The sequence below is a fragment of the Cibotium barometz genome, chromosome 8 (genome assembly GCF_041138505.1).
Source record: "Cibotium barometz isolate CiBa-2024 chromosome 8, ASM4113850v1, whole genome shotgun sequence".
Classification (NCBI taxonomy): domain Eukaryota; kingdom Viridiplantae; phylum Streptophyta; class Polypodiopsida; order Cyatheales; family Cibotiaceae; genus Cibotium; species Cibotium barometz.
Genome location: NC_141053.1, coordinates 30382039 through 30409430, shown reverse-complemented (window position 1 = coordinate 30409430; position 27392 = coordinate 30382039). Strand labels below are relative to the sequence as shown.

Sequence of the window (27392 nt, the reverse complement as noted above, 5' to 3'; positions counted from 1 at the left end):
AAGTGAATCATATATCCAGCTGAGGGAGGGTTTTGGAATGTGCACCTGTCGTCACCCTATTTTCATACAAGACGAGTTGGCCACTCATATGATGATCCATGTAAAATGTCACCATCGAGAGCTCTCAGATGTTACTTTGAGTGCATTTGTCTCCGATTCCTATTCTATCGCCGAAGAACTCCCATCCATGAGCATTTAGGTGACATCAGGACTAGAGCCTTCGTTTGACGCAGGGTGTTTCAACTCCCGGGAAAAAACTTCATAGAATTGGGAGAGCGATTCAAAATTTGAAGTGCAACACCAACCGTACTCCAAACTGAAACGAGTGAACAAGTAGGGTATATTATAGGCGCTTGAGAGAACCATGTTGAAGGAACTCGGCAAAATGGCCCTATAACTTCGGGAGAAGGGGTGCTCGCCTATCGAAGGATTGGGAAAGCGGCACGTACCGGGGGTAGCGACTGTTTATTAAAAGCACAGGACTCCGCTAAGTGGTAACACCCTTCCTCCAGGGTTCCATCAGGCGCAAATTTGTGCGCGCGCGTGCATGCGTGCAAATATTTATATGTAAACATAGTAGCATCGAAACGTGTTTCAAACTGTAGAAAACAAACCGAAACGTTTCGAAAACATTTCCTTGTATGAAATGCGTTTTTTATCACATTTTTTTCCCTAAAAATCTGTCTTATCGCTGCACCAACTTTCCATTTTGTGGCATGTTTCAAGGAGCTCCTTTGCGTATCTGTCCTGACTCCCATTGTTGTGTCCGAGTGGTCGAGTGTGATTCGTGAAGCTGCCGGGTCATGACTCACAGGTGAAAATGCCCACTGCCAAGGTAAGCCTAGGTATTTTTATCTTCTTTTTGCATATGCTTCTATACTATATAGGCTGCACGATCCCAAGCACTTGCTAGTACCAGTGCGACACCAGTAGATCATGAGGATGAGGCATTTGAGGACTCAGCCAGTGGTAGTGAGAGTGAGAGTGGGGATGAGCGTGATGGAGAGGACGATGAAGATGATGGACAGGAGGATGAGTCTTGAACTCTCATGAGCCTTGAGTCATTTGTCATTTATCTATGTACTTTTTTGGATTTGGTGGGACATTGTGTGATTGTCATGACTCTTGGGAGCCATCATGTTTTTTATATTTGTGTTAAGTGAAGTACCATACTCTTGGCTGCCCAGTATCATGTATGGAATGTGGATTCTAGAGAGATGAATATGGGTGTTGTTTTCTAGCATTGAATCACTCTTTACATTGAATAATAATGAATCCAATGTGTTTTCTCACGAGTCATGTTTTTCATGTATTCTGCTTACTGAAATAAACTAAGGCCTAAACAGTTATTTCTTGTACTTTTGTACATTCTATATATATATATATATATATATATATATATATATATATATATATATATATATGCATTTCTGTTAGAAACTTTTTTTGTCTTTTCAAAAAAATATGAAACTTCTCAAACGTTCCTGAAACCCGTTTCAAATCAGGCGTTTCAGAAACTCCCGGTAACTATGTATGTAAGCATGCATCAGCCACTAGGTTGGCCTTGTCTCAAAGTTACTCGATCATTCCAGCAAACTGCTCAAAAAATATGGCTCCAACAGTGCTATCGGTCACTCCAATTTGCGCTTGGCATCGTCTCAAGCCAATGCAAAGCCTGGTGATCTATACGAACCTCTAAGTCGTGCCCATAGAGGAAATGCTCTCAATGCTTGGGCGCATGTATCATCGTGAGAAGCTCCTGATCATCGAGACAGAGTAGTTCGTTTCGGTGTAGGAATCAACATACGGGACATGTAAGCCACTTGGATGCCTATTTTGCTGTAAGACCGCTCCAATAGCGATGTTAGTCGCATCGATGATCACCTATAATGGATCATCCCATAAAGCTAGTGCTAAGGAAGAAGCCTCCGATAATGTGACCTTACGGTCCTTGAGAGCCTCAGATAATGCAACCTTAAGGTCATTGGTGCCAACTAAAGGAGTGGAAGTTGGAGGACAAGCGACCACCTAGGTGGTCGGTGTGGGAGACTGGCTCACCACAGAAGCTATCGAAGCAGAAGTGGTGGTATGTGGAGGGGTCTTCTTAGGTCATGTCCTAGAAGTATGTCCTTTGGTATGACAAAAGAAACATCCACCCTCCTTATACTGCTTGTGCTCCTCGGGACTGCGCTTACAACCTGTCTTGCTAGTCTCAGCCTTTTGATCTGAAGTAAGGCTGTTTATGACCATTTGGACAGCCATTTGTTGGGCGTTTTTTGGGGCTGTTAATTCCTGCTTGCTTGCCTTGAGGCTTGGCAAGTTGGCCCTTTGGTTGCCAACTTGCCTTTCCTTGAGGCTTGACTCTTGAGCCTTGAGCCTTTCCCTATTATCTATATAAAGACCCTCCCCCAACCCCATCCTCACAAGTTCTCATTGCTCAACCCTCCCCCCACAAGAGCTCATTGCTCAAGTCTATCCTCTCCCTTGAGTTCCCTCTAGGCTCTCTCCCTCTTCCTCAAGGCTCAAGCCTCCCCCTCAAGGCTCAAGGCTCAAGGCTCAAGCCTCTCCCTCAACTTTCAAGCCTCTAGGCTCTCCCTCTTGAGTCTTCCTCAAGCACCACCGCACCCCCCCCTCCCCCTCCTCAAGCCTTTCCCTCCCTCTTCCTCAAGCCTCTCCCTCCCTCTCCCTTTCCTTCTCCTGAGACCCTTCTCTCGTCTTTCACCATGAGAAAAAAGCATGAAGCCTTTACTTTGCATGTTATTACCCATGAGGAGAACGAGGGGAAGTCGGGGGCTTGCAAGTATTGTGGCAAGGCCTACACTAGTAGTGCCACCAGGCTTCTAGCACATCTCTTCAAGATGGGGGGGGGGGGGGGGGGGGGTGGAGGAGGAGTGGATTGCACCTTGCAAGATGATCCCTCAAGACATTTCCGATGGCATTGTGAAGAAGTACTCCTTGCTTGGCAAAGCAAGTGATAGTGGAAGAGTCCCCCCCGCCGTTGCCGCTACTCAAGACGAAGTCATCCCGCCAGCAAGGGATACATCCTCTTCATCCTTCTCCCCCTTCACCAACTCCAACCCCTCATCAAAGAGACCAAGTGAGTTTGAGGTTCCACACAAGAGGCAAGCCACCCTTGGAGGCTCCATTGGAGTAAATGTGGCCTCTCTCTTTTGGGTCTGAGTAAAGCAACAAGACGCAAATGTGGAGATTGCACGCACAGTCATTGAGTGCAATCTCGCATTTCGTGTCCTCAAAACTCCTCAATGGCTAAGGATGGTGAGGGCCATTGCCCAAGTAGGAACATGCCATGGCCCTTGGCATGGTATCACCTAAAACGACATGCGTACGAAGGCACTTGATGAAGAAAAGGAGAGAAGCAACAAGACCCTCGAGCCCGTCTGCGCGGGATGGGTGAAGTATGGGTGTTCTATCCTCTTCGACGGATCGACCGATAGAAAAGAAAAGGGGCATCCTCAACATTCTAGTATCTTGCCCTCTTGGCATGTACTTCTTGTGGGTTGTGGATGCTAGAAAGGCGGGGAAGAAAACCTCGGGCGAGTTCATCTATCACCACATTCGACAAGCCATAATCGAGGTGAGATACAATTTTAATTTTTGAGTTTGAAGCTTGAAAGTTTAGCATTTGCCTTATACTCAACTTTCAAGTCTTATTTATTTTCCTTTTTCATGCATCCATTATCCTTGTAGGTTGGCCCCGAAAATGTGGTTCAAGTGGTTACGGACAATGCATCCAATTGCCGCAAGATGGGCCGCTTGCTTGAAGAGGAGTTTAAGTCCATAGTATGGATTCCTTCTGCCTCTCACTACCTTGACTTGCTTATGGAGGACATAGGCAAGTTAGAGTGGGTGAAGAGTGTGGTGACACAAGCCACTCAAATTGTCACTTTTTTAAGTCAAAAAGTCAAGGCCCTTGCTATCTTCTGCCATAATAGCGCTTTGCCTACATGTGGCTTCTTCTAGAGCGCCTTTATGATGTCATGTCTAAGCTCCAAGTAACAGTGGTTTCATCGGAGTGGGAGGAAAGGATACAAGGTGAGATACCTTCACATATCGATGAGGCAAGAGCCATTCAACGGCTATGCTTGAGAGGAGTTCTGGTGCCAGGTCTGCGCCCTAGTCATTGCAATTAATCCCTTATATAGGGTTTTACGCATGAGAGAGATGGAGGGAGCTACTATAGGTCTCCTCATTCATTTTATGAGAGAGACCATTGCCGAAATTACCGCACCACAGTCCTCGATGCCCTTGATCAGGAGTATATGCTATACAAGGTAAATAAGATTCAAGAATAAGTAATAAACTAAAATAGAATGTTGAATCAAAATACTTGTTCTTTTGTTTTTCTCATATAAGATATTCTCCTCTTTATTTTAAAATTCACAGTGATCCCCTTGAGGCTACTCCTCGACGCGATGCTATCTTGGCACTCGTGGAGAAGAGATGTAAGTGGATGAAGAGGCCTATCCATGGCCTTGCTGCTTTGTTGCATCCTGCCTACAAAGCACTCTTTACTTTTGACTGATCAAGAGTTGCTTTCAGCTAGGGATGCTTTCTTGTAAGTTGTAACTTGTAACTTGTAACTTCTCTAAGTTTTGCATCTATATTTAAATTTTTAAGTATTTCTTAATCGACCGTACCTCCACCGTATTTTTATTTTCAAAATTTAGCGGTGCGTTCCGTGACCGTATTTGAACGTACCGTACCGAATCAAACTTTTCGTACCAGACAATTATGATTAACACTAATCCTATATTAAGCAAAGATACAGAAGAGAAGGAGAGATAGGCCGAATCTTCTATATATCGACAAAACATGCTAATATACAATGATATTTGCTGATTCACACTTTCATGATGCACACCAAAGATCCTTACAGTCCTCTACTTGCAATCGGACAAGAGAAGCTCCTGCTGATCCACCATTGTGTCCTTGCTGCCTTGCAAAATCTTACAAATGGATCCTCTTGATCTTTGAATGATGATTCTAATGAATGCATAATAATCCTATTTATAGGAAAAAGATAGAAATTCGTAATTAAGTCCGTTACGCCTTTTTAGTCCACAAAACTTTGTCCAAAAAGTCATATTTTGTGTTCATAATGTGTCCAACTTGTGCCCCAACCATTGGGCTATGTCTTGGGCACAAAACTTTGTCAAAAAAGTCATATTTTGTGTTCATAATGTGTCCAACTTGTGCCCCAACCATTGGGCTATGTCGTGCGCGCACAACTTTGTTCAAAAAGTCATATTTTGTGTTCATAATTGTCCAACTTGTGCCCCAACCATTGGTTATGTCCTCGGCACTTTTGGGCATCGTTTGGGTTGCCAAGGCTACTCAAATCGGAGCATATTTTGGCTCTTTTCTTACCCATATATCTGGCGAGATGAGGATAAGCATGTCCATGAGCATTAGGATTAACGGATGAACATGGCATCTCCTCCTGCTAAGCTTGGAGCACTGTGGTAATCCATACATCTTTGCTCTGATTCCGTTCTAATCCAGTTGAAGACTCCACTTTATAATCCACCGGCTTGATTCCCAAGCTCTCTAACTTGGTCTTCAAGTTCTCTAGCTCGGTCTCTAGATCTTTTGAATCACATGTAGTCTCTTCCTTCTCCTCACATTATTTGGATAGATTTTCTGGCAGCTCCTCTGAAACTTTCAGGCCGACCTCATCCTCCAAATAGGATTTGGAGAGATCCACCTCCTTAGAACTACCGGGCTGATCTCATCCTCCTCCAAATAGGATTTGCAAAGATCCACCAGCCCGATCTGTGGTTCTAGTTCTGGTTTGGCTTCTGGCTCTAGCTTTGGCTTTGGTTCTAGTTCTGGCTCTACCATGTGCATCTCGGGTCATGACACCTCCTTGAAAACACCTCTTCTCTAATCACATCTTTCGAGAACTCATGTCTTGGAAGCTCTGGTCAACGCTCTCATTCTTGGGCTGCTTCACAACCGTGAGTGATTCTACCTTGGCCTTTCGTCGCAATGCTACCACGGACATTTCCATCGCTTTGAATCTGTGCTTGCCATGCTTTTAATTGAAGCTATTTTTCTTTAAGCCTTGCAAGAAGCCATGCTGCATCTTCATCTCGAATCATCTCCAACAAAGCCTCTACTCCTTGCCGATGTCTTTCTTTCATGTCTTCAGGGCTTCCATTGTGGAATGACGTGAGAATGTCCCAAAAAAAGCCTTTTCTTCTCTAGGTTAGACCTAGGCTGTGTCTTTTGCAAATTCTACCCTATATGCAACCTATGCTACCTGCAAAAATGGGCTGAAACTCTAAAGACTGAAACCATAATTTGGTTTTTACACTTTCCACATTGAATCTAGGGCTGAAAACACTATTGCTAGGGCTGAACTCATGCAAAATACGCAAACCCTAATTTAGGCCTACCAATCCTAATTTCAAAAACCCTAATTCAGCATGCACAAAACATAAGCTAAGCGCTGTCACATGTCACAGGACGGCCAAAGCTCTGATACCAATGTGACATGCGTGTAAGCTCTGGGTAGTCTCCTTTCAGCCCTAAGCTCTGCATAGGAACTCTAGATGCAAGAACAATCACCAAAGACAGAGTATGGAGAGAGAGAGAGAGAGAGAGAGAGAGAGAGAGAGAGAGATGGCTGTATATTCAGAACATTCCTATAGTACAAAAAGGTATATATTCCATGGCCTTTGGCCTTCCAAAGGCCAAAGGATAACAAAAAGCCTTTTGGCCTTCCAAAAGGATAACAAAAAGCCTAGCTATGACCTACACCATAGGGAAGTGAGATGAACTCTAACATTGCCTTTTACAGGCCCTTGGCAGCCAGACCAACTGGCCAACTGATGCCGGCCAACTTTGCAAAAGCCTGGTCAACTGAGCTTGTCTGAGCATGGCTAGTGCCCTAATCCTAATGTTTATCTGCTGCAAATCAGGGATTAGTCTCGGATTAAGCATGTCCATATGTATGCACATGACAAAATCCTTGCTTAACTGCTCATACACAAAGAAACCATCTCACCTGTTCTTCCTCCCACCATGCTTCCCAAGAATCATCCCCCTTCACGCCAACACCCCCTCTATATAACAGCCAATTTGTCCAGTCATCAAAGTCGTCTACAGTCCTGAAAAAAGCACAAGAAAAGAGTGACTTGGGAGTCTTTAATCATACACATGGTGCATAAGAACAAATGTGTGTACACCACTGTTAGGAAAGATTTTATCTTACAATGACGGCATTATATTGGTGACTTACTTCTGCCACTCAAATCCAGATGGATTAAAAATATAAGGCGCAAAGAGCCAGGATATTGCAAGGAACCAGCTACTGAAACTGAGTAGTAAGTAGCTCAAACTTGAGGTTTCATACCCATATGCAAGGTAGACTAACAAAAGCATGGCAATCTCGAGCCTGCACACAAGGCAATATTCGCAAAAGCAAATGAGGAGAGTGCAGTGAAACAATGCAAATTGCATTTGATCATTTGCCAAATGATTTGTACACACAAAAGGTGGTATCATCTTGAACCACACACCAATACATACGCTTTCACAAAATGGCTGCGCGAGTACATTCGGTAATTGTCTGCAAACTTGATATGTTGCACTACAAAACCTCTTCCAGTTGCCCGGTACTGCAGCATCATACAAACAGATTATACAGATAAAGACCTGCCCAATACCCCTTATTCTTGCTCCTTTTTACGAAGCTGTAGCTGAAGAAAGAAAAGACCTACCTTTGCACCACCGTGCAATATAGTTCGGCCAAAGTAATGTGTCCGTGTGCCCAAAGAAAATGTGAAAAAGACTGAACAAAGCTGCAACTGCATGGTTATGAAGCTTACAATCGCCTGGACATCCACAAAGACATTGTTAAACCACACAGGAGAAATCAAAATAAAGACTTCATCAAAAAATGCAGTTCAAAATTTATTGTACCTTCAGAACGCCTTGTTCCAGGATGAACCCCATCAGCATTGGAATAGCAGTGAAGAGTCCAATCTGGAAGAGAAATTGTGTGTCGAGTGCGCTTTGTAGTGCTTTGTTGTTCGTAACAAGTGCCACATTCTCCAAAGATTGCCCAACTCCTGATAGAGCCTGCGTATTCACAATGGGAAGACAATAGACACAAAGATTCTCATTTCACAAGATCCAAGTTAAAAAAATGAAGCTTTGCTTACCGAGAAGCATAACAACATTGCAAAAAATGGCTTACCAGGTATGCCTTCCCATAAAGAAACACATAGACAACCAGAACAGTCATCTGCAGATTCAATGAAAATTTTTTGTTATGCGACATTACCACTAAGGCACGTTATTATCAAAACACATTGACTGGGACTCGCCTTCGATAATGAAGGTGCTTACCATAGTGCACACATAATAACCAACGGACGTAACATAGAAGGAAAGCATCCTGAAGAAGTCAAACAGCTGTCCTAAACGGTAGACGTCCCGACTTAATGACTGTTCTCCATTGCCACTTGATACCTTTGCCTCAAACAAAGCTATTTGGTTCAATCCAACATCTCGCCCTTTGCCAACCTGGTTGCAGAGTCTTGTTTTTAAAACTCAATGATACAGGCAAACGCTAAATTTGATAGCAGAACACTGTTGCTCAGGCAAAACAAGATTTGATAGCAGAACACTGTTGCTCACGCAAAACAAGATTTTCATATCTTCCCAAAAATAGTCAAATATACCCATGCATGTGTACATGAAACACACACATCCACGCTGGTAACACTTCCAATGTTCTTTCTGGTGGGTATTCTACAAGGTAGATTGGGGCATTCTTTCAATGGGTTAATGGGCCTGCTTGCAGCAATGCGGGCACAACAAAGAGAGGAGGGTATGTGAAGGAGCGCTTATGGGCATTTGACATTCAATGTGAAAGGGCACATTTACCTCTATTTCTTCCTTGGAGCATCCAATGTGGAAAGGCACATTAACCTCTATTGCTTTGATTACACGTGCACTCTTCAAAACTTGCAAAATACTTCAATATGTAAACAAACCTGAATGTACTCATGATGTGTGACATTCCCTTGTCTCAAGGTAGAGTTGAAACCTGAGCAGATGATAACATGATGGATAGACAAAATAAGGAACAGACAGGTTTGCTATCCTGGAATAATATCATAATATCATGAAGCTGCGAGTTCAAACCTGCATAGATATCTTCACTGATGTTGATCACCTTGGAGGCTTTACTGAATCCACCCCTTGTCAAATGAAATAATCTATCAAACACATCTGGATGCCCATAGTGCATTCGAACTCTGCATTTAAATACTCAAATCGCTAAGTATTAAATGGGACTAGCACCGACAAAAGACATAACTCATGCATTGATATCAGAGATGTAGTAATCAAGCCAACGTAAATGCACCCTACTTCAGTGGCCTCGCCAGAACACGCTGTCCCAAAGTGACAAAACTTGTTTCCTGGTTGGACATGAACCAAGCCAAGGAAGAAACACTGCCAATAAAACAAGCATTTCCTGTGGTTAGAACTTACCAACAAAATCGTTCGTAAATGGCATTGTAATGCTTCACATAGATTATTTTTTAATCTTTAACCCACCTTCCAGTGAAAACATGCTCACGCACTCCAAGAATGGTTGGAGGACGTATCCCATGATCTGCTTCAAACTCCTCCAGCAGATTGCGCATCTTAAGGGCCTCTTCGAAATAATTATCCTTCAAATGTACAACAGGAAAAACTCAATGCGCCAGTAAAAACTGGGACAAAAAAAAGGCGTAAACCCACCAAAACAAGCTACTGAATTTGCTCTGTAAATCTGCCTGACTAGGGGACATGGCACAGGAAGTGCAACATAGATGCATCTCCTAGGAGTGGTAATGTGAAAGTGTGTGTGTTTGGGTGTGAACCACCTCTTAAAGGGATTATAATAATATCTAGATATTTTGAGTACTTTGACATAAGCAATGATATCAGGAGATGTACCTCGGAGCCTATAAAGGTATTGTACTTGTGTGAAGTAATATCAATCAACATCATTCTAAGAGGGCTTATAATAATATCTATATATTTTGAGTACTTTGACTAAGCAATGATGTCAGGAGATGTACCTTGGAGCCTATAAAGGTATTGTCCTTGTGTGAAGTAATATCAATCAACATCATTCAGTCGTGTTTACTGCTCTCTCTCTCTCTCTCTCTCTCTCTCTCTCTCTCTTTGCTCCAATGCCATATCAATGTTTCAGTTCAACCCACCATAGCCTATGCAGGCAGCAAACCCTAGGACCACTTTATCCTTCAATTGGTATCAGAGAAATCGCATCCCTAAGCCCTCATTTGTGCAGTGTGCTGCTCAACCCCGCCCTGGCATTTTTGTTTCCACCTGACATTCTGCTACTGCTGCTGCTGCTGTCATGCCGCCCTCCAGCATGCTGCTACCCAGCCTGCTTCCAATAGCTTAGCAACATTGCAGCTTTGCACCTCCTCAAGCAGCGGCGACCACTCCACACGGGAGTAGCGCAGAGCATTAAGCAACGGGTTACAACAACTCAACGACCAGCAAGCCGCATCAACACCCATTTTGAAGGGGAAAAAAAAGGGAATCTCCAGAAAGCAAAAATCGACATCTTTGCATCAGGAAAGTAAATTTGGGACTTTTTCAAATTTTTCACAAACCTAGATAAATCAGGGCATTAATCTTAAATCCCCTATCGATTTTCAAAATTGAGGGTGTATACCTCGCATTAAGATGTTACCCTAATTTCCAAAATCCTACTTTCTTGGAACATTATTTGTAAGGGACTAGACACTGGCATTGGATAGTCTCCATTGTTAAAACCTTCCTAGATCCATAAGAAGTCATAGCATCCCACATGCTTATTGAAAATTTTAATGGGGAAAGCTTCCATGCCTGGCATGTGAAACCAGAGCCATGAGCCTAGATTTATCCTTGACACAATATAAGGTAATCCCTTCAAGGGGGGATTGTTGGGAATCAAGGTCTTACCTCATTATGTGTGTGAACCATCTCCTAGGAGTGGTAATGTGGAAGTTTGTGTTTGTGTGTGAGCCACCTCTTAGAGGGGTTAGAATAATATCTAGATATTTTATGTACTTTAAGATGTCAAGAGATGTATCTTAAAACCTAAAAAGGTATTGAAATTATAGTCATGTTTCTCTCTCTCTCTCTCTCTCTCTCTCTCTCTCTCTCTCTCTCTCTCTCTCTCTCTCTCTCTCTCGTGAAATGGTGTTTTATATTATATGTAAAATTTTCATCAACCACATGACTCACACACAACCTATGGCCACCAAAAAAAAAAAACCCCACAAAAGATCCTCTAAAAGGATCATGACCATGCAAACCTGTACACTAATAAGAAAGCCTCCTAGCCAAATAAGCATCCCAGATAAAAGCATCAAAGATGAGCCAGTCGAGCCGCCGTAGTCCATAACGAAATAACATCTGCATGCAGTCTGAGAGAAGAGAAGAAAACTGCCAAAGCAGCAAACCGCGGATACGTAGAATGTGCCCATGTATTCCAGACAAGGAATCAAAGATGAACCCATTCCGTGTAGTCCAAATATGCCAAAGTCCTGTCCATCTAAGGAAATGGAATATACAAGGTGACTGTCCGAAGTAATGACTTGAGGACAAATCCCAAAGATCCACTGATGAGCCAAAACAGTAGACCTCTCCACTGAACGCGAGAGACAAAAGACCAAATCTGACGGGCCAGTGGACAACTCATGAACAGATGCATAACTGTATCAGTCATAGTGACAGGCGGACGGCGGGACGCCCACGTGGGACGTGGGAACGCCGTCCCGACTAACGGCAGTTGCGTAACGGCGGCGGGACGGCCCGAGGGACGGGACGGACGGGACGTGACCAAGGGACGGGCGTCCCCGCCCGGGGGGACGGGGGGACGTTGTCAGCCGAGGTCGGGGAGACGTCTGCAAAGGCGCAACGGCGCAATGGCTACAAAATTCGAGCCGTTTTTTTTTCGGGTAACGGCTACTAGCCGTTTGCGGCTGGCCGTTTGAGAGTTTGAGAGAGAGAGAGAGAAAGAGAGAGAGAGAGACTCCAAATTCCAATGCCATAGCAATGTTTCAGTTCAACCCACCATAGCCTGTGCAGGCGGCAAACCCTAGGACCACTTTGTCCTTCAATTCTCCGGTGCCATTGCTCCTCTCTTGCAAATTGGAAAATTCTCAGCATTGATATTCTCGTTACGCATAAACCCTTTGTTTAAATGCTCATTGTTTGTGGCTAATGGTTGGCTTAATTCTGATAGGCCAAAGATCTATGCATTTCGCAACCGTTTGTGTGCCTCTGGATGAGCAGAACTCAGCAATTTATCAGCACTATAAATCTTTCTCTACGTCTGAGAAGCATACTGAGGATGCAACATATATAACAATAGGTGTGCTGTGTGTGAAAACAACGGATTCAATTCAATTTCTGTCAAAATGCCTAAGCTTGAAGGACCAATCATGGACACCTAATGCACAGATGCCAAGCTTGTTGTACATAGCCGGAACATTGACTTAGAAGGGATCCTCAGGCATTTGTCCGCATTATTTTCTTTTCATTAAAGGGTTAGTTTTATGCCATAAACATGTTGATTAAAGAGAGATTGACTGCATAAGAGTAGAGAAGGAACAAAAACTCCATGAGCAACCTGGTTCATATCAATGGTCTGCAGTGCATCACCACGTGTAAAGATCACAGCATGATTTTGATTTTCTGGTTTTCCTTCTCCTATTATGGGATTCCCAGGGAGCTTTATAGAGTAGATCACCTGCCAAAGCAAATAGAGAGCAATAAGGAAAACAAAATCTGGAGGGTAATAACTTTTGCAAGCAACAAGAACAGGGTCCGAAATCTCCGCTATGATGCACCTGGTCCTTGAGATCACCCCCATCACTCTTCACAAGCTTAGAAAAATATTCTTTCTCCCCCTTGTGAACTTCACTTTCAACAGTGTCAATGTAAGCAATTCGTAAACCCTCATTCCTATAATCCCAAAAGACGGTAATCAAATTAACTGATTGACTACAGAGTCTTGAGAGCACTCAAGACACAAGGCCTCATTCACCAATGGCCATCATAATTGACTGCACTCTGAAAAGCAATCTGAACAAAGCAAGAACTTACTCCTTCATCAAGTACAGTATATCAGTCGCCTTTGCATCTTGTTTTGCCTTTTGTTGCCCATAAATTTGGCAGGTTATCACATAGGTGAACTTAAGGTCTGCATAAGCCCTCGCAAGCCTGGACTTTTCGAATGCACCTGGGTCTGATGACCTTTCACTATCTGCATGATTCAAAGATAATACTGGTGACCCCATCCAGATGGGCCCAAACTAAGGAATCAAAACAAAGATTCAACAAAAATTCTCCCACACCTGGGGTCTCAAGAAAACTTTGCAGCATGAGAGCCCTTCTGTAATACATCATTCCACGCACTGACAGCAAATCAATGTCAGAATCAACAAGCATACAGCTTACGCGCATTAAATAAGTAGAGAAGGATGTATCATAGCAAATCAATGTCAGAATCAACATGCATACAGCTTACGTGCATTAAATAAGTAGAGAAGGATGTATCTACAAACATGCCTGTCCTTGCAAGTGTCTGTCCCCGATATGATGCCCACAATCTAAGCTTCAAAAGGATATCTGGGTCAAGTGTTCCAATCTCCAACTTCCCCTCCAGTGTTGATTCAAGAAGGCCAATCCTCTCAAGAAAATTTTTCCATTCATCTGTTCGTAATGAAATGCCAGTTTATCCATATTAAAGTGATCAACGATTTTTTTTTTTTTAACTCAACTACTCTAAACAAAAATACAGTTTTACATACTCAACTTATGTATCTCTTAAGCAAAAAAGAACATGTTCATCTATTCAAAGAAATAAAGGCTTGTTTTCAATAGAAATTTATCATGCTGCACTTGATGATATTGGTGCTTGATAGTTGCATAAGCTCACCCCATATCCCTTGAAAAGAAAAACAAGAAAAAGAGCAATAAAAGCATATAATAAACATAAAGATAAAATGAACACCATACTTTGATGGTAAGTTTCCTCAACACAACAACTGTGCCACCTAGCAACACAAACTAAAGGTTTTCAGTGTTGACAGAGCACAACTTGAGCAGCACCTTCATCTCTATGAGGTTTACCTGAACATCCTTATGTGCAGACAGAATTTTGGGTAGACCTCGCATGGAGGAATGTGCCATTTAGGCATGCTTGCACATACCAATAGAGGTGATGGACTCCTACACATACCTCCTAAATTGAATCAACAACCCTCATTGTGACTTTCTTACACTCAGAAAGGCTTTCTTTAGACTCTCCAACCCCAACCCCAACCCCTCCTCTTCTCATTCTTGTTGTTCTTCCTCTTCTATTCTTTTTCTTTCTTACTCTTCTTTGTCGTCTTCTTCTTTTCCCTGTTTTTTGCATGCATGTGCATACACATCATGCTTTTATGTGTACATAAGCATTACAAATTTTGAATCTTTTCCACTTTTAAACAGGCAACTTAATGGTCAATCTCTGCGTACATGTTAATTTTTACACCTCAACCGATTTGCTCTAAGAATTCAACCATCACGTACCTGGAAAAATTTTCTGAAGGTAAAAGAGAGTTGAGATCCCATCTTCGTTCTCTTTGCGCAATTCCTCCTTGCTATACAATACAATCTCGCTATAATATGGAGTATACACGCTGAAACCCAGACAAAAGACATTCAGACCTACAGATGTCTATTTCACACAGGGCTGCAGTTCTTAACACCAAATCAAAAAAAAAATACCTAAAAGACTTCATAGCCCTGACAGTTGGTGGAACGGGCATCTTCATAAACAATGAGTTTGTAAAGAACTCCAACCTCCTTTGAGCTTCCAGATTCTTTGGGATAGTAGCAGCTGACTCCTTGATGGTCAGGAGCGAATGCAATCTTTTGATTGATTCTTTCTGTTATAAGCAGAGTTTAAGATAGAATTTTATTAACACAGTACCAGCTTGAGCAAACCTCTAGGAGCCACCACAGTTTGACGTCATTGTTCAATGCCATATTTGGACTAATTGTGTAGCTCAAAATATGAAGCAGCACTAATGACCTTACATACGAGCATATCACACTAATGAAGATACAGGTGTCTACCTCTAATGATCCGCAAAAAATTACAAATTGCAGAAATCTACTAGGTCACAAAAAGAATTGCTTCCACACCTGCAGATTGAAATAACTTAAAAGTACCTCTTCTGGTGTAGGTAAGTTGACTCTGCTGAAAAGAGCTTTTACTTGATCAGGCATCAGTTCAGGATAATCCTTCCTGCCAAAGAGAAGATGATCCAAAGTCACTCAAACATGGAACCTAGCACACACTGCTTTCAAAAATAAAAACAGCTACACCTGCACGACTAAAGGATGCCTGGAAATTCATAAAGGTGCACTGCAGTAAGCAACAAAACCTACAGAATTTTAGATTATGTATGAAGGCCTGCAATACACAAATGTGCCTTGGTTCCCCACTTAAAGATTGAGAGAGATGATATAGAGAGCATGTGTATAGATATTTTATCCAGCTCTGCTAGTGTCGTCCATCCATCCTTGCAGTGCTGGCTAAAATAACATTTTTCCACAGTTTTTAGGGTTTAATATGAGAGTGTTTCATCTCTCTGCGAGAATAAAGCTAGTTTTTTAAAAACAAATGCATTTTCTGAAATAAACAAATACAAATAAGGTTTTCAAAAATCAATGCATAATGAGTAAATATGCTTTTTCTTTTCCCAAGGAGAGATCCTAGTGAAGTTACCAATTTTCCCACTTCCCAATGGAGGCTAATGGGAGCTCTGCCCCAATGACCTCCCGAGGCATCATAGTAAAAAGCTCACAACACATACGCACCCAAATACTACAAGGGGTTACCACCCCATTGCCATTTTTCGGGCAGTGGGCAAGCTGTCGGGACAGGCCCCACAAGTAACCCGCCGGGTCATATGGAGAGGACTATCTGCACAATTAGTAAACCGCATACGATGGAGACCCAGTCTTCCAGGATGAACTGGTCCACCTCCCAAGTCCAGAATTAGGAGCTATTTGAGGCACCAACTTGCACGCGGATGTTGCCGGACGATTCGATGTACGTAAAGTGGAGAAACACAAGTCAAACCTCCAGTAACGCTCGATGTGTGCATATCGCAAACCTCATGCCCACCCACCTCAATACACACCAAGCACGTGAAACCCCCCTTTTACAGAGAGGCACGATATCCCCAAGATGTGAATCCAGGACTTGTCCCCGTCTACGCACCCACATCTCCTCTCCCCCCCCATCCTCTTTCCCGATGCCCCTACCTCCCTCGCTTCCGCCCGCCTTCACCATCTCCCACCCTCCCCTTTTCCTGAGCGATGCCTTCTGCCACCTGCATGCCCTATCTCTTGTGTGTCCCCTCCTTCAAGATCTCATTCCCGCCCCTGTGCGCCCCTGTTTTTCGTTCATCTGCACCCCCCCCCCCCGGTCCCAGATGTATGCCCTCGCCTCCATTTTGGCGTGCTGCATCCTTCGATTCCCTTCTCCCGCCCTTCCTCTCCACCTTCTCCTGCCCCTTTGTCGCCTCCTCCCTCCCTCTTGAGAGCACCCCACCCCTTTTTCCTTGCCTTTCTCCTTGTACCCCCGCCTTGCTAACTCCTCGTTAGCACTTTTTCATAGTCCCCACTTCTGATCTTTTCTCTTTCTCATTGTTGGAAGGAAGCCTTTGCTTCCGAGAAAGCCTACGCTTTGATACCAATGAAACCGATAGGGGACCCAGAACAATTGAATAGACCAACACTTCAAATACGAAAGACAAAGCATCACAACATAGCGGAAGAACCTTAAATAGGTTCTATTTATAGGAGAGGGAGGCTCTAACCAAGACTAACTGATTTCTAGAATTTTCCAGATTTCAGTTTGGTTGAATTACCAAGGTGAGGGTGCATATAGCACCGGATTTTCCACAAATCATCAGCACAAATCTTGCCCAAATTTCTATCCAGCGCCTAGATACAAACATCTCTCGAAGCTCTCCAAAACTGTCCCAAAACAGTCCTCAAAAATCAGCTCATAAACTATCCATAAATCAGCCCGGTACGGAGCCAAAAGCTTCCCTGAACTCCGTGCCAAATCAGCCCCAAAACTGGGCCTCAAATCAGCCCCCGACAAGCTCTCAAATCAACCCTGAAAACAGTGCATAAACACAGCCAAAAATACCCCTTTGCTGTGGAAACCTGTACAGCCTTTTGTACAGCTACAACACTGTATAGCTGCTGTACCATCCATACAGTCAGGCTGTCAGCGTAGAGAGTAGAGGAGGTGCTGTACAGCCTCTGTACGGCCTGTGCAAGAGGGAAGACAGGGCTGTGTGCTGTACGGCCAGCACAACAGACAAGCGAGAGAGAGAGAGAGAGAGAGAGAGAGAGAGTCTGCAGTCGGCCAGCCCTGTCACCATCAATGGAGGAAGTCGACCAGCCCTGTAGCATCTTTAGAGCAAGTCGGCGAGTAGAGAGACGAGAGAAAAACTCCAAGTGGGATGCGCATGATTATAAAACAGCCCAAACCTGCTTTAATAAAGTCGACTAGCTCTATTTTTGAAGTGCTTTTTCCACTTTTTGGCTAAAAGTGGTTGAGCCAGCCCAAAATCTACTTTATGCTTTCCTTGACTTGTACTCCAAGTTTTGGCCCAAAGTTTATGCTTTTCTTGCCTTGATGCCAAAGTTTCATTTAGGTGCCTCCTTTTGTCCACCTGTCCAAGCCCAAAAAAATTAATATGTACAGCCCATCATTAATGATATGTGAACACACCAATGTATAAATGTTAGGAGCCACTTTGATGAATAAAATCCCATGCTGCTCATGTTGTATGGCCATCTTTCAGGCCAAACCATGTCAGTAAAATGCTCTAGCTTTCTTTTGTGGAAAATCCCCATTTACACCTTGGTTCCAGACGGTGTGTGAAACATTGTTCAAGGCTAGTGAGAGGACTAAATTGGTGACGTCCCCTCCGTCTTATAAGACAGTTGTCCGCAACTGTAGAAGCATGATACCATTGAAATATCCTTCAAATATAGGAGATCCAAAGTGCATTAGTAGTATTACATAATTCTATATCCATGATCCAAAGTCAAATACAAGCACAAGAGCCAACCGTATGAAGAAACAAACTGTATCCATATCATGAGTCAACAACTTGATAATAAGTAGACACATGCACAATAGCCAACTATGTCTCAAATAACCATAAATCTAGAAGCGAGATAATAACCAGACACAGGCACAAGAGCCAACTGTGTCCCAAATATATATAAATCCATAAGCCACTTTTTTGAATGTTCAGGGATGTTGAATCCTTCCCAAAACATAAGTACAAAGTGAGCACCAAGGTTGCTAGTCCTGAGAAAGATCACGCTATGTCAAGCTACATCTACCATTCATGTACTGTAAGAAAAGCACATCATGTCAAGCTGTATCTGCCATACATGTAATGTAAGAAAAGCACATCATGTCATCATGTCACGCTGTATCTGCCATACATGTATTGTCATATCAGCTGTAAGAAAACCACATCATGTCAGGCTGTATCTGCCATACATAAGCTGTAAGAAAAGCACATCATGTCACCATGCCACGATGTATCTGCCATACATGTACTGTCATGTCAGGCTCCATAAGCCACACATGTCCTGTTATGTTAGGCTTCATAAGCCATATATGTTTCCGTCATGTCAAGCCTCATAAGTCACACATGTCCGGTCATGTCAAGGTTCACAAGACACACATGTTGTGTCGTGTCAAGGCTAAGAAGCCACACATGTCCTGTCATGTCAAGCCTCACAAGCCACACAGGTTCTGTCATGTCAAGCCTCACAAGCCATTCATGTTACCATGTCAAGCCTCATAAGCCACACATATACATGTTCTGTCATGTCAAACCTCACAAGCCATACACGTTACCATGTCAAGCCTCACAAGCTACGCATGTTCTGTTATGTCAAGTTTCATAAGCCACATTTGTTGTGTTATGTCCAGCCTCAGAAACTGTACATGTTCTGTCATGTCAAGTTTCACAAGCCACACATATTATGTCATGTCAAGCCTCAGAAACCATACATGTTACCATGTCAAGCCTCAGAAGCCACACATGTCCTGTTGTGTCAAGCCTCACAAGCCACACATGTTCTGTCATGTCAAGCCTTAAAAGCCATACATGTTACCATGTCAAGCCTCACAAGCCATACATGTTACCATGTCAAGCCTCAGAAGCCACACATGTTTTGTCATGTCGAACTTCACAAGCCATACATGCTCTCTTGCCATCTCAGTGGGCTCACACGAGAGTCCTTCCTACGGATCCATCCATATACATGCAAAAGACGTAAACTCCTGTTGACATGTCAATGGACTCGCACGAAGTCCTTCCGAGGATTCATCCACATACATGCAAAACGAATGTGCCATGGCATGATCGATGTGAGAAAATCCTTCTCCGCAAAGCCGCCAAAATAATGCCGCACAAGCCAGGGAACCTCAACTAGCACGCTATTGCCCATGACAACCCTGCATATCTTCAACCAACCATGCGAGCGAGAATACCTGCCATGTTGGTTTCAAAACAGCTCATAGACTAGAATCAACCAATCCAGGATACTGATAAATAACTCATAGTTTTATAGCTGCATATGCGACATATTCTAGCGTCCCATACCACTAGAATATTCCCCATATCAGATCCTTGTGTAAGCGACAATTCTAGCATCCCAAGTTGCTAGGAGCCTCCAATACACAAGAACAAATCCATATACTATTTATTAAAATCATAGAAAAGTCTTTCTAGAATCAAAAATGTTTTCCAACGCCTTTCAGAAGAAAAAAAAGAACTTTCCTGAAACACAACTCAAGGTAGACATGAGAAAGATTCTCCACTTACGTTAGCAAGGGAGTTCAACATGTACAAAATTCCAAATATTTGCCAAAAAAAAAAGCATCAACTTGGTAAAACTCAAAGTATGATTAACTTTTCTTTGCCAGGTTCGTCGTGAAGCCAAAATAAATATCTCCTCTGCATACACATAAGATACCTTGAGATATAACTCCATATAACTTGCTTGAACAAAATTTAATTTAAAATCCAGAATAGTCCATATGGAACAACTGCTGAACACAGGCACATAAAAACCAAGTCCATACTTCCAGGAACAATTCTGGGAATCCATAAATCCTTATGCCAAGCTGTCTACTACTCATGCTCTGGACACATGACTACTTCCATAAGCCCAATAGCCAAGCTGTTGATCACTGAAGTCCCCACTTCTAATCTTTTCTTTTTCTCATTGTTGGAAGGAAGCCTTTGCTTCCGAGAAAGCCTAAGCTTTGATACCAATGAAACCGATAGGGAACCCCGAACAATTGAATAGACCAACACTTCAAATACGAAAGACAGAGCATCACAACATAGCACAAGAACCTTAAATAATACAATAACACCGCACTAAGCTGGAACGGCCGGTCCCCCCATAGGAAGAACTTTATTCACACAGAAGCTTTTACAAGATACCAAGGTGCGGGTGCATATAGGACCGGATTTTCCACAAAGCATCAGCACAAATCTTGCCCAAATTTCTATCCAATGCCAAGATACAAACATCTCTAGGAGCTGTCCAAAACTGTCCCAAAACAGTCCTCAAAAATCAGCTCAAAAACCATCCATAAATCAGCCCAGTACGGAGCAAAAAGCTGCCCTGAACTCCGTGCCAAATCAGCCCCAAAACTGGGCCTCAAATCAGCCCTGAAAACAGTCCATAAACAGTCCAGAAAAACAGCCAAAAATACCCCTTTGCTGTGAAAACATGTACCGCCTTCTATACGGATACAACACCACTGTATAGTTGCTGTACCATCCTGCTGTACCATCCGTACAGTCAGCATAGAGAGTAGAGGAGGTGCTGTACAGCCTCTGTACGACCTGTGCAAGAGGGAAGGCAGGGCTGTGTGTGTTGGGTTACATGCCTAAATGACCCCCTCTATGTACTCTTGTATATCTTTGTACATGGCCTTTTTTTTAAAGGCTTAGGATTTTTTTTTAAAGTCCTTGGCCAAGTTCACATTGAACTTGGGCCAAAGACTTTTTTTTTTTAAAAGGTCTCAAGACCTTACTTTTAATAAAAGGGAACACAAGGGAAAAATGGTCTAATGATTTTCCCCCAAAAACGTACGATCTCTCTCTCTCTCTGTTTTTCGAACCTCCACGCCTCTCTCTCTGTGTGCTCATGCCTCTTTGCTGCAGCCCCCAGACCACACTATTGGACCTTGTGCATCACCTGCTACCTTCCCTGCTCCCTTTCAACTGGTATCAGAGCCCATTAGGGTTTCAAAATCCTATGCGCAGGTGGCTGGACAGCAAGCAGGAAGTGCTTTTCACACGCTATTTCTCGCTTCCATCGCGAACCCCCTTGCTTCCAGGGTCATCTGGGGTACCTAGAGTATCAAAACAGCTCAAAACAGGCTGTAATTAGGTCAAAAACAGGTCATAACAGCAAACTGCAGGTTCTCCAAAGATGTATTAACTTGTGGGAACGATTGTACTTGGTCCCCACTACCCGAAATCGGCAAAATTGCTGAAAACAGGTCCCAGAAACAGGTGTTTACAGCAAATTGCAGGTTTACGCAGGTTTACACAGGTGCACATTCGATGTATTTGAATTGGGGAATGTCTAATTTGCTGTAATTTCTTAACATTGAGCAAGTTTTGGTTCCGAAAGGCCAATTGTGAGTCAATTTGCTGCAATTTCATGCCAAAAATTGGGGCTTTTGCCTATAGATGCTCCCAATTGCTGTGTTTTTGCATTATGAATGCTCTGTGAGGGTAATAACAACAACATTTGTTGTTTTTAGGCAAGAATTCGCTCGCTGAATTTTCTGCACAAAAAAATTCAGAATTTGTTATTCTTGCCGAAACTTGCATATTTTGGCCCAATTTGCTCCTGTGACTCTTTGGAGCCGTTGTGCACATTGTAGTGAGGCTACATTCCCGTTTTGGTGCAGTTTGCCCAAAATTTCAGCACTTTAGCCCTCTCGTTTGTGCAACCATGGCATCATCTTCCTCTGACGTAAAGAATCTCTTTGAGATCAAGCGCTTTGAGGGAACAGGTTTTGATCTTTGGAAGGATAGGATTCAAGGAATCCTCTTTCTCAAAGATTGTGACAGGGCACTTGAAGCAGAGAAGCCAGAAGATATGCCAGATGCAGCGTGGCTTACATTGAACAGGAAGGCCATTACCTACATTAAAATGGCCGTCTCTGATGAGATTTTGGTAGACCTCAAGGGTCTTGTGAATGCGTTTGAGCTGTGGGAGAAGTTGAAGGCAACGTATGAGAATACAACGCCAGTTAATCAGGTGCATTTGATGCGAAAACTTGTTGGCATGCAGTTAGATGAGTCCAAGAGCGCTGCAGAGCACTTGTCGTTGTTTACAGGTACTCTATCTCAGTTACAGGACTCAGGTTTGCCCCCTTTTGATGATAAGCTCAAAGCTATCTTCTTGCTGATGACTCTACCTGATTCTTGGGAGACATTGGTGGTCTCATTGTCAAACAATCCCAATTTGACCTTTGATGGTGTTAGGGGTTCTATATTGAACGAAGAAATCAGGAGGAAAGCAAGTGGAGAGGGTGGCAGTTCAGCCAACATGGTTAGAGGCAGGACAGAGAAGAAGACTGCTTATGCACAGAGTAAGAGTAAGAGTAAAGAAAGGGGAAATGCCAGCAGAGGCAAGGGTGATGTGACATGCTATCAATGTGGTAGGAAAGGTCACAAGAAACCCGAATGCAAGTACTACAAAGCAGAGTTGGAAAGGAAGAAGAGCGGTGGAGACAAAAAGAAAGAGAAGAAGGAAGTCAAGATAGACACACAGGACAGCTCAAAGGACAAAGAGAAGGCCAATGTGGCTTCTAGTGTTGTTATTGAGGAGCTGTCAGATGTAGAGGACATCCTATGTGCCACTTTGTCAGCCGCCAATGCTCATGAGTTTGATGCCTCTCTCAATGTTCATGCACAGGACATGCAAATCACCAAGAGTGATCTCATTGATGCTTTGTTGACTGTTAATGATGTATTGTCCCAGACATGGATAGTCGATTCCGGTGCTTCATTTCATGTGACTCCTATTAAGGAGTGTTTTTCTACTTTTGCTGCACGCAGCCATGGCCATGTATACCTTGGGAAACAATCATGCATGTTCCATTGAGGGTATTGGCACCATGCATCTTTCTATAGATGGCACGAATGAGTTTGTCTTGCATGATGTTAGATATGTGCCGGGAATCAAGAAAAGTCTGCTTTCTGTTGGCCAGATGGATATGCATGGTTACAGCATTTTGTTTGAGAAAGGATCATGGAAGATGACCAAAGGCTCAAGGCTGATTGTGAAAGGTACAAAGAAAGGGACACTTTACTGCTTGCATGGAAAGGTCTTGTTGGGCAAATTTATTGCTTTGGCTGAAATTAACTCACATATGGAGTTGTGGCATAAGAGGCTTGGCCATATGAGCCAAAAAGGCCTTACTAAGCTTTGTAATTTGAATAAGCTTGATGCTAAAGGCACAAAGCTTGACTTTTGTAATGAATGTCAATATGGTAAGCAAGTGAAGAGTTCTTATTACTCCGGTGTCTCTCGCAAATCTAATGTGCTTGATCTTGTACATTCTGATGTTTGTAGCATGCCTACCAAATCTATGGGGGGTGCACACTACTTTGTTTCTTTTGTTGATGATCATTCTAGAAAAATTTGGGTTTATTTGCTTAAGTCTAAGGATGAAGCCTTTGCTGCGTTTAAGAAGTTTCATGCATTTGTGACCACCCAAACAGGTAAAAAGCTGAAATGCTTGCATACGGATAATGGGGGGGAGTTCACAACTGCTGAATTTAAAAAGTTTTGTGAAAATTTGGGCATTAAGAGGAAGCTTACTGTTCCATACAGCCCCTCTTCTAATGGTGTGGCTGAAAGATATAATAGGACTCTATGTGAGAGGGTGAGATGCATGCTGTCCACAGCTAATCTCCCTCATGGATTTTGGGGAGAAGCTCTAAAAACTGCAGTGCATATATGTAATCGATCCCCTCACATGTCTTTGAAAGGTGACATCCCTGAGGAGGTTTGGTCTGGCAAACCTGCTTCATATGATCACTTACGCGTCTTTGGTTGCGAAGCGTTTGTGCATATAAGACCTGAGTTGAGGAGTAAGTTGGATGCAAAGTCCATTAAAGGCCTCTTCATGGGATATGGTGAAGAAGGTGAAATGGGCTACAGGATTTGGTTACCTCAGCTCAAAAGGGTTGTGCGCAGCCGGGATGTTGTTTTTAATGAGGCAAGGCTGCTTAAAAACAATTGTGCCTCTAAGGATGACCATAAAAAGGTCAAATTTCAGCATGTACAGCCACCTGTTAGGCCTGATTTTGACCCTCAGGATGCACCACATATGACTGAAAATGTTGATGAACCAGTGGTGTTTGAGCCAGATGATGTTGGACAGCAAAATGAGGCTCCTGAAGGGCATGTGCAGCCACATAACAATGCTGAAAACAGGGCTGAAAATGATGTACAGCAGCCCATTGTTGATGACATTGATGTACCACCTGATGTAGACCCATTTCCAGATAATGTGTATCATTGGGTGAGGCGGTCTATTCGTCCAAGGCGGCATGTGAGTAGATATGATCCCTCTTTGCATTATATTATGTTGACAGATGAGGGGGAGCCTCTCACTTATAAAGAGGCAAAAACATGTGAGCACAGTAAGATGTGGGAGCTTGCTATGCAGGAAGAGATCAAAGCTTTGCATGCGAATGATACTTGGGACTTGGTGGAATTGCCCAAGGGAAGGAAAGCCATTCCTAACAAATGGGTGTATAAAATCAAGACAGTTGATGCAAAACCCAAGTATAAAGCAAGGCTGGTTGCAAAGGGATATGCTCAAACGAAGGGCATAGACTTTCAGGAAGTGTTCTCTCCTGTAGTGAAGATGACCACTTTGCGTGTATTGTTTGCCATAGCGGCTGCCCTTGATTTGGAATTAGACCAAATGGATGTGCATACAGCTTTCTTGCATGGCGATGTTGATGAGGAACTTTACATGAAGCAGCCCGAGGGCTTTGTTATTCCTGGAAAGGAACATTTGGTATGTAGGCTTAAAAGAAGCTTGTATGGGCTGAAACAAGCCTCTAGACAATGGTACAAAAAGTTTGATGCTTTCATGCTCAAACATGGGTACAAAAGGAGCCGTGCAGATCATTGTTTGTACACAAAATTTGATGAGGATGGCAGCCCTATCATTCTTGTGCTCTATGTAGATGATATGTTGATTGCTGGGAAGAAAAGAAGCACTGTTGATGCTCTTAAACAGCAGCTGAAATCTGCGTTTTCCATGAAAGACCTTGGGGCAGCTGAACATGTTCTTGGAGTAAGGATTAGAAGGCAAAGGGACCAGCGCATATTGTATTTGTCTCAAGAAAAATACATTGAAAAGGTGCTGGACAGGTTTAACATGGCTGATGCAAAGCCTCTTGGTGTGCCATTACAGCCATATGTTAAGCTCTCCAAGGATGATTGCCCCAAATCTGATCAGGCAACCAATGATATGCAAGGTGTTCCTTATGCATCAGCTTGTGGTTCACTTACGTATGCTATGGTTGCTACTAGGCCTGACATAGCCCATGCAGTGGGAGTTGTGAGCCGGTTTATGGCTAATCCAGGCAAATTGCATTGGGATGCAGTAAAGTCCATTATGAGGTATTTAAAAGGGACTAAAAACAAATGCCTTTTATGGTAAGGGTCCTTTGGAATTGAAGGGATTTTGTGACTCTGACATGGCTGGTGATGTGGATACACGCAAATCCACAAGTGGTTATGTATATACTCTTGCAGGAGGTGCTGTCTCATGGTGCTCTAGACTACAAAAGATAGTTGCACTGTCTACTACAGAGGCTGAATATATTTCAGCCATTGAGGCTTCCAAAGAAGCCATATGGTTGGCACGTTTATGCAGTGAGTTTGGTTTGCCTGACAAGGCACCTATGCTTGGTTGTGATAGCCAGAGTGCCATATGTCTGGCAAAGAATGCCATGTTCCATGCGCGCACAAAGCATATTGACGTGCGGTATCACTTCATTAGAGAAGTGCTTGAGGATGGCCTTATCACAGTTGTTAAGGTACAAACGTCACAAAACCCTGCAGATGCTCTCACTAAGCACAACATCAGCTATGCATACAGATGGTGGGAGTGACTTAGCTTAAAGGCGCCATTTATGCCTTTAAGTGGGAGGTTGTTGGGTTACAGGCCTAAATGACCCCCTCTATGTACTCTTGTATATCTTTGTACATGGCCTTTTTTTTAAAGGCTTAGGATTTTTTTTTTAAGTCCTTGGCCAAGTTCACATTGAACTTGGGCCAAAGACTTTTTTTTTTTTACGGTCTCAAGACCTTACTTTTAATAAAAGGGAACACAAGGGCAAAATGCTCTAATGATTTTCCCCCAAAATCGTACGATCTCTCTCTCTCTGTGTTTTTCGAACCTCCACGCCTCTCTCTCTGTGTGCTCACGCCTCTTTGCTGCAGCCCCTAGACCACACTATTGGACCTTGTGCTTCACCTGCTACCTTCCCTGCTCCCTTTCAATGTGCTGTACGGCCAGCGCAACAAAAAAGAGAGAAATGAAATGAAATGAAATGATATATTAACGTCTCTAAGAGGCCATAATGGCCTATGAGACCAAAACTGAGAGTACATCTGAAGTTGGTGTCTCATCAAAGAGAACAAGACTAAAAAGTACAATAAACTGATTGTCCTACAGTTATAAGAACAAAACTGCAAGACTCTGAGATGATACTAAGTAGAAAATACTGAAAAATGTATATCAGGTAGATCCATGTATGCTGATCAGTTGAAGTGTTTCCCTTTCCTTAGATCAAGTATCTCCGCCATGGGGCTGTCTAGAATGGAGAGGTCATAGAAGCAAGGTAGGCGCCTCTGATGCCGAGCAATAATGGCTCTCATCTGGCAATGGTGAGGATGCCGTGGTCAGGATCCTGGTGGGCGTGGCCGACGAGCACGACATAAGATAACTACTCTATCGGTGGTGACTCCCCGGGAGCGTGGTCGGTGCTCTGATGGCCCAATGGAGGAGGTATCATCAGGTGTATGGGCTGGGTTGCTCGTGCCGGTGCCGAAGAAATCTGTCAAGGTCCTCTGTCTAGGTACATCATGGCTCGGCCTCCTGTCTGCCAAGAGGGTCTCTCTATGTCTCCTGAGCTCAAGTAGAAACAATCCAAGGCATCTCTGATCCTCAAACTCCA

At 43.2% G+C, this 27392-nt stretch overlaps 1 protein-coding gene across 1 annotated transcript in view; it reads right to left on the bottom strand.

Annotated features, from left to right (window-relative positions):
- LOC147636139 (callose synthase 10-like) overlaps window positions 1-27392 on the bottom strand; it is a 117402-nt gene that overhangs the window by 1812 nt on the left and 88198 nt on the right. The window contains exons 29-47 of the mRNA XM_086801588.1: window positions 15265-15340; window positions 14818-14978; window positions 14620-14729; window positions 13615-13758; window positions 13401-13460; window positions 13150-13309; window positions 12894-13008; window positions 12674-12793; window positions 9595-9710; window positions 9406-9489; window positions 9178-9290; window positions 9027-9079; window positions 8377-8553; window positions 8225-8272; window positions 7948-8106; window positions 7746-7859; window positions 7555-7643; window positions 7265-7420; window positions 7031-7133 (exon numbers count right to left, since the gene is read on the bottom strand). Coding sequence (XP_086657714.1) covers window positions 7031-7133; window positions 7265-7420; window positions 7555-7643; window positions 7746-7859; window positions 7948-8106; window positions 8225-8272; window positions 8377-8553; window positions 9027-9079; window positions 9178-9290; window positions 9406-9489; window positions 9595-9710; window positions 12674-12793; window positions 12894-13008; window positions 13150-13309; window positions 13401-13460; window positions 13615-13758; window positions 14620-14729; window positions 14818-14978; window positions 15265-15340 — 2158 coding nt within the window. The remainder of the gene's footprint in view (window positions 1-7030; window positions 7134-7264; window positions 7421-7554; window positions 7644-7745; window positions 7860-7947; window positions 8107-8224; window positions 8273-8376; window positions 8554-9026; window positions 9080-9177; window positions 9291-9405; window positions 9490-9594; window positions 9711-12673; window positions 12794-12893; window positions 13009-13149; window positions 13310-13400; window positions 13461-13614; window positions 13759-14619; window positions 14730-14817; window positions 14979-15264; window positions 15341-27392) is intronic.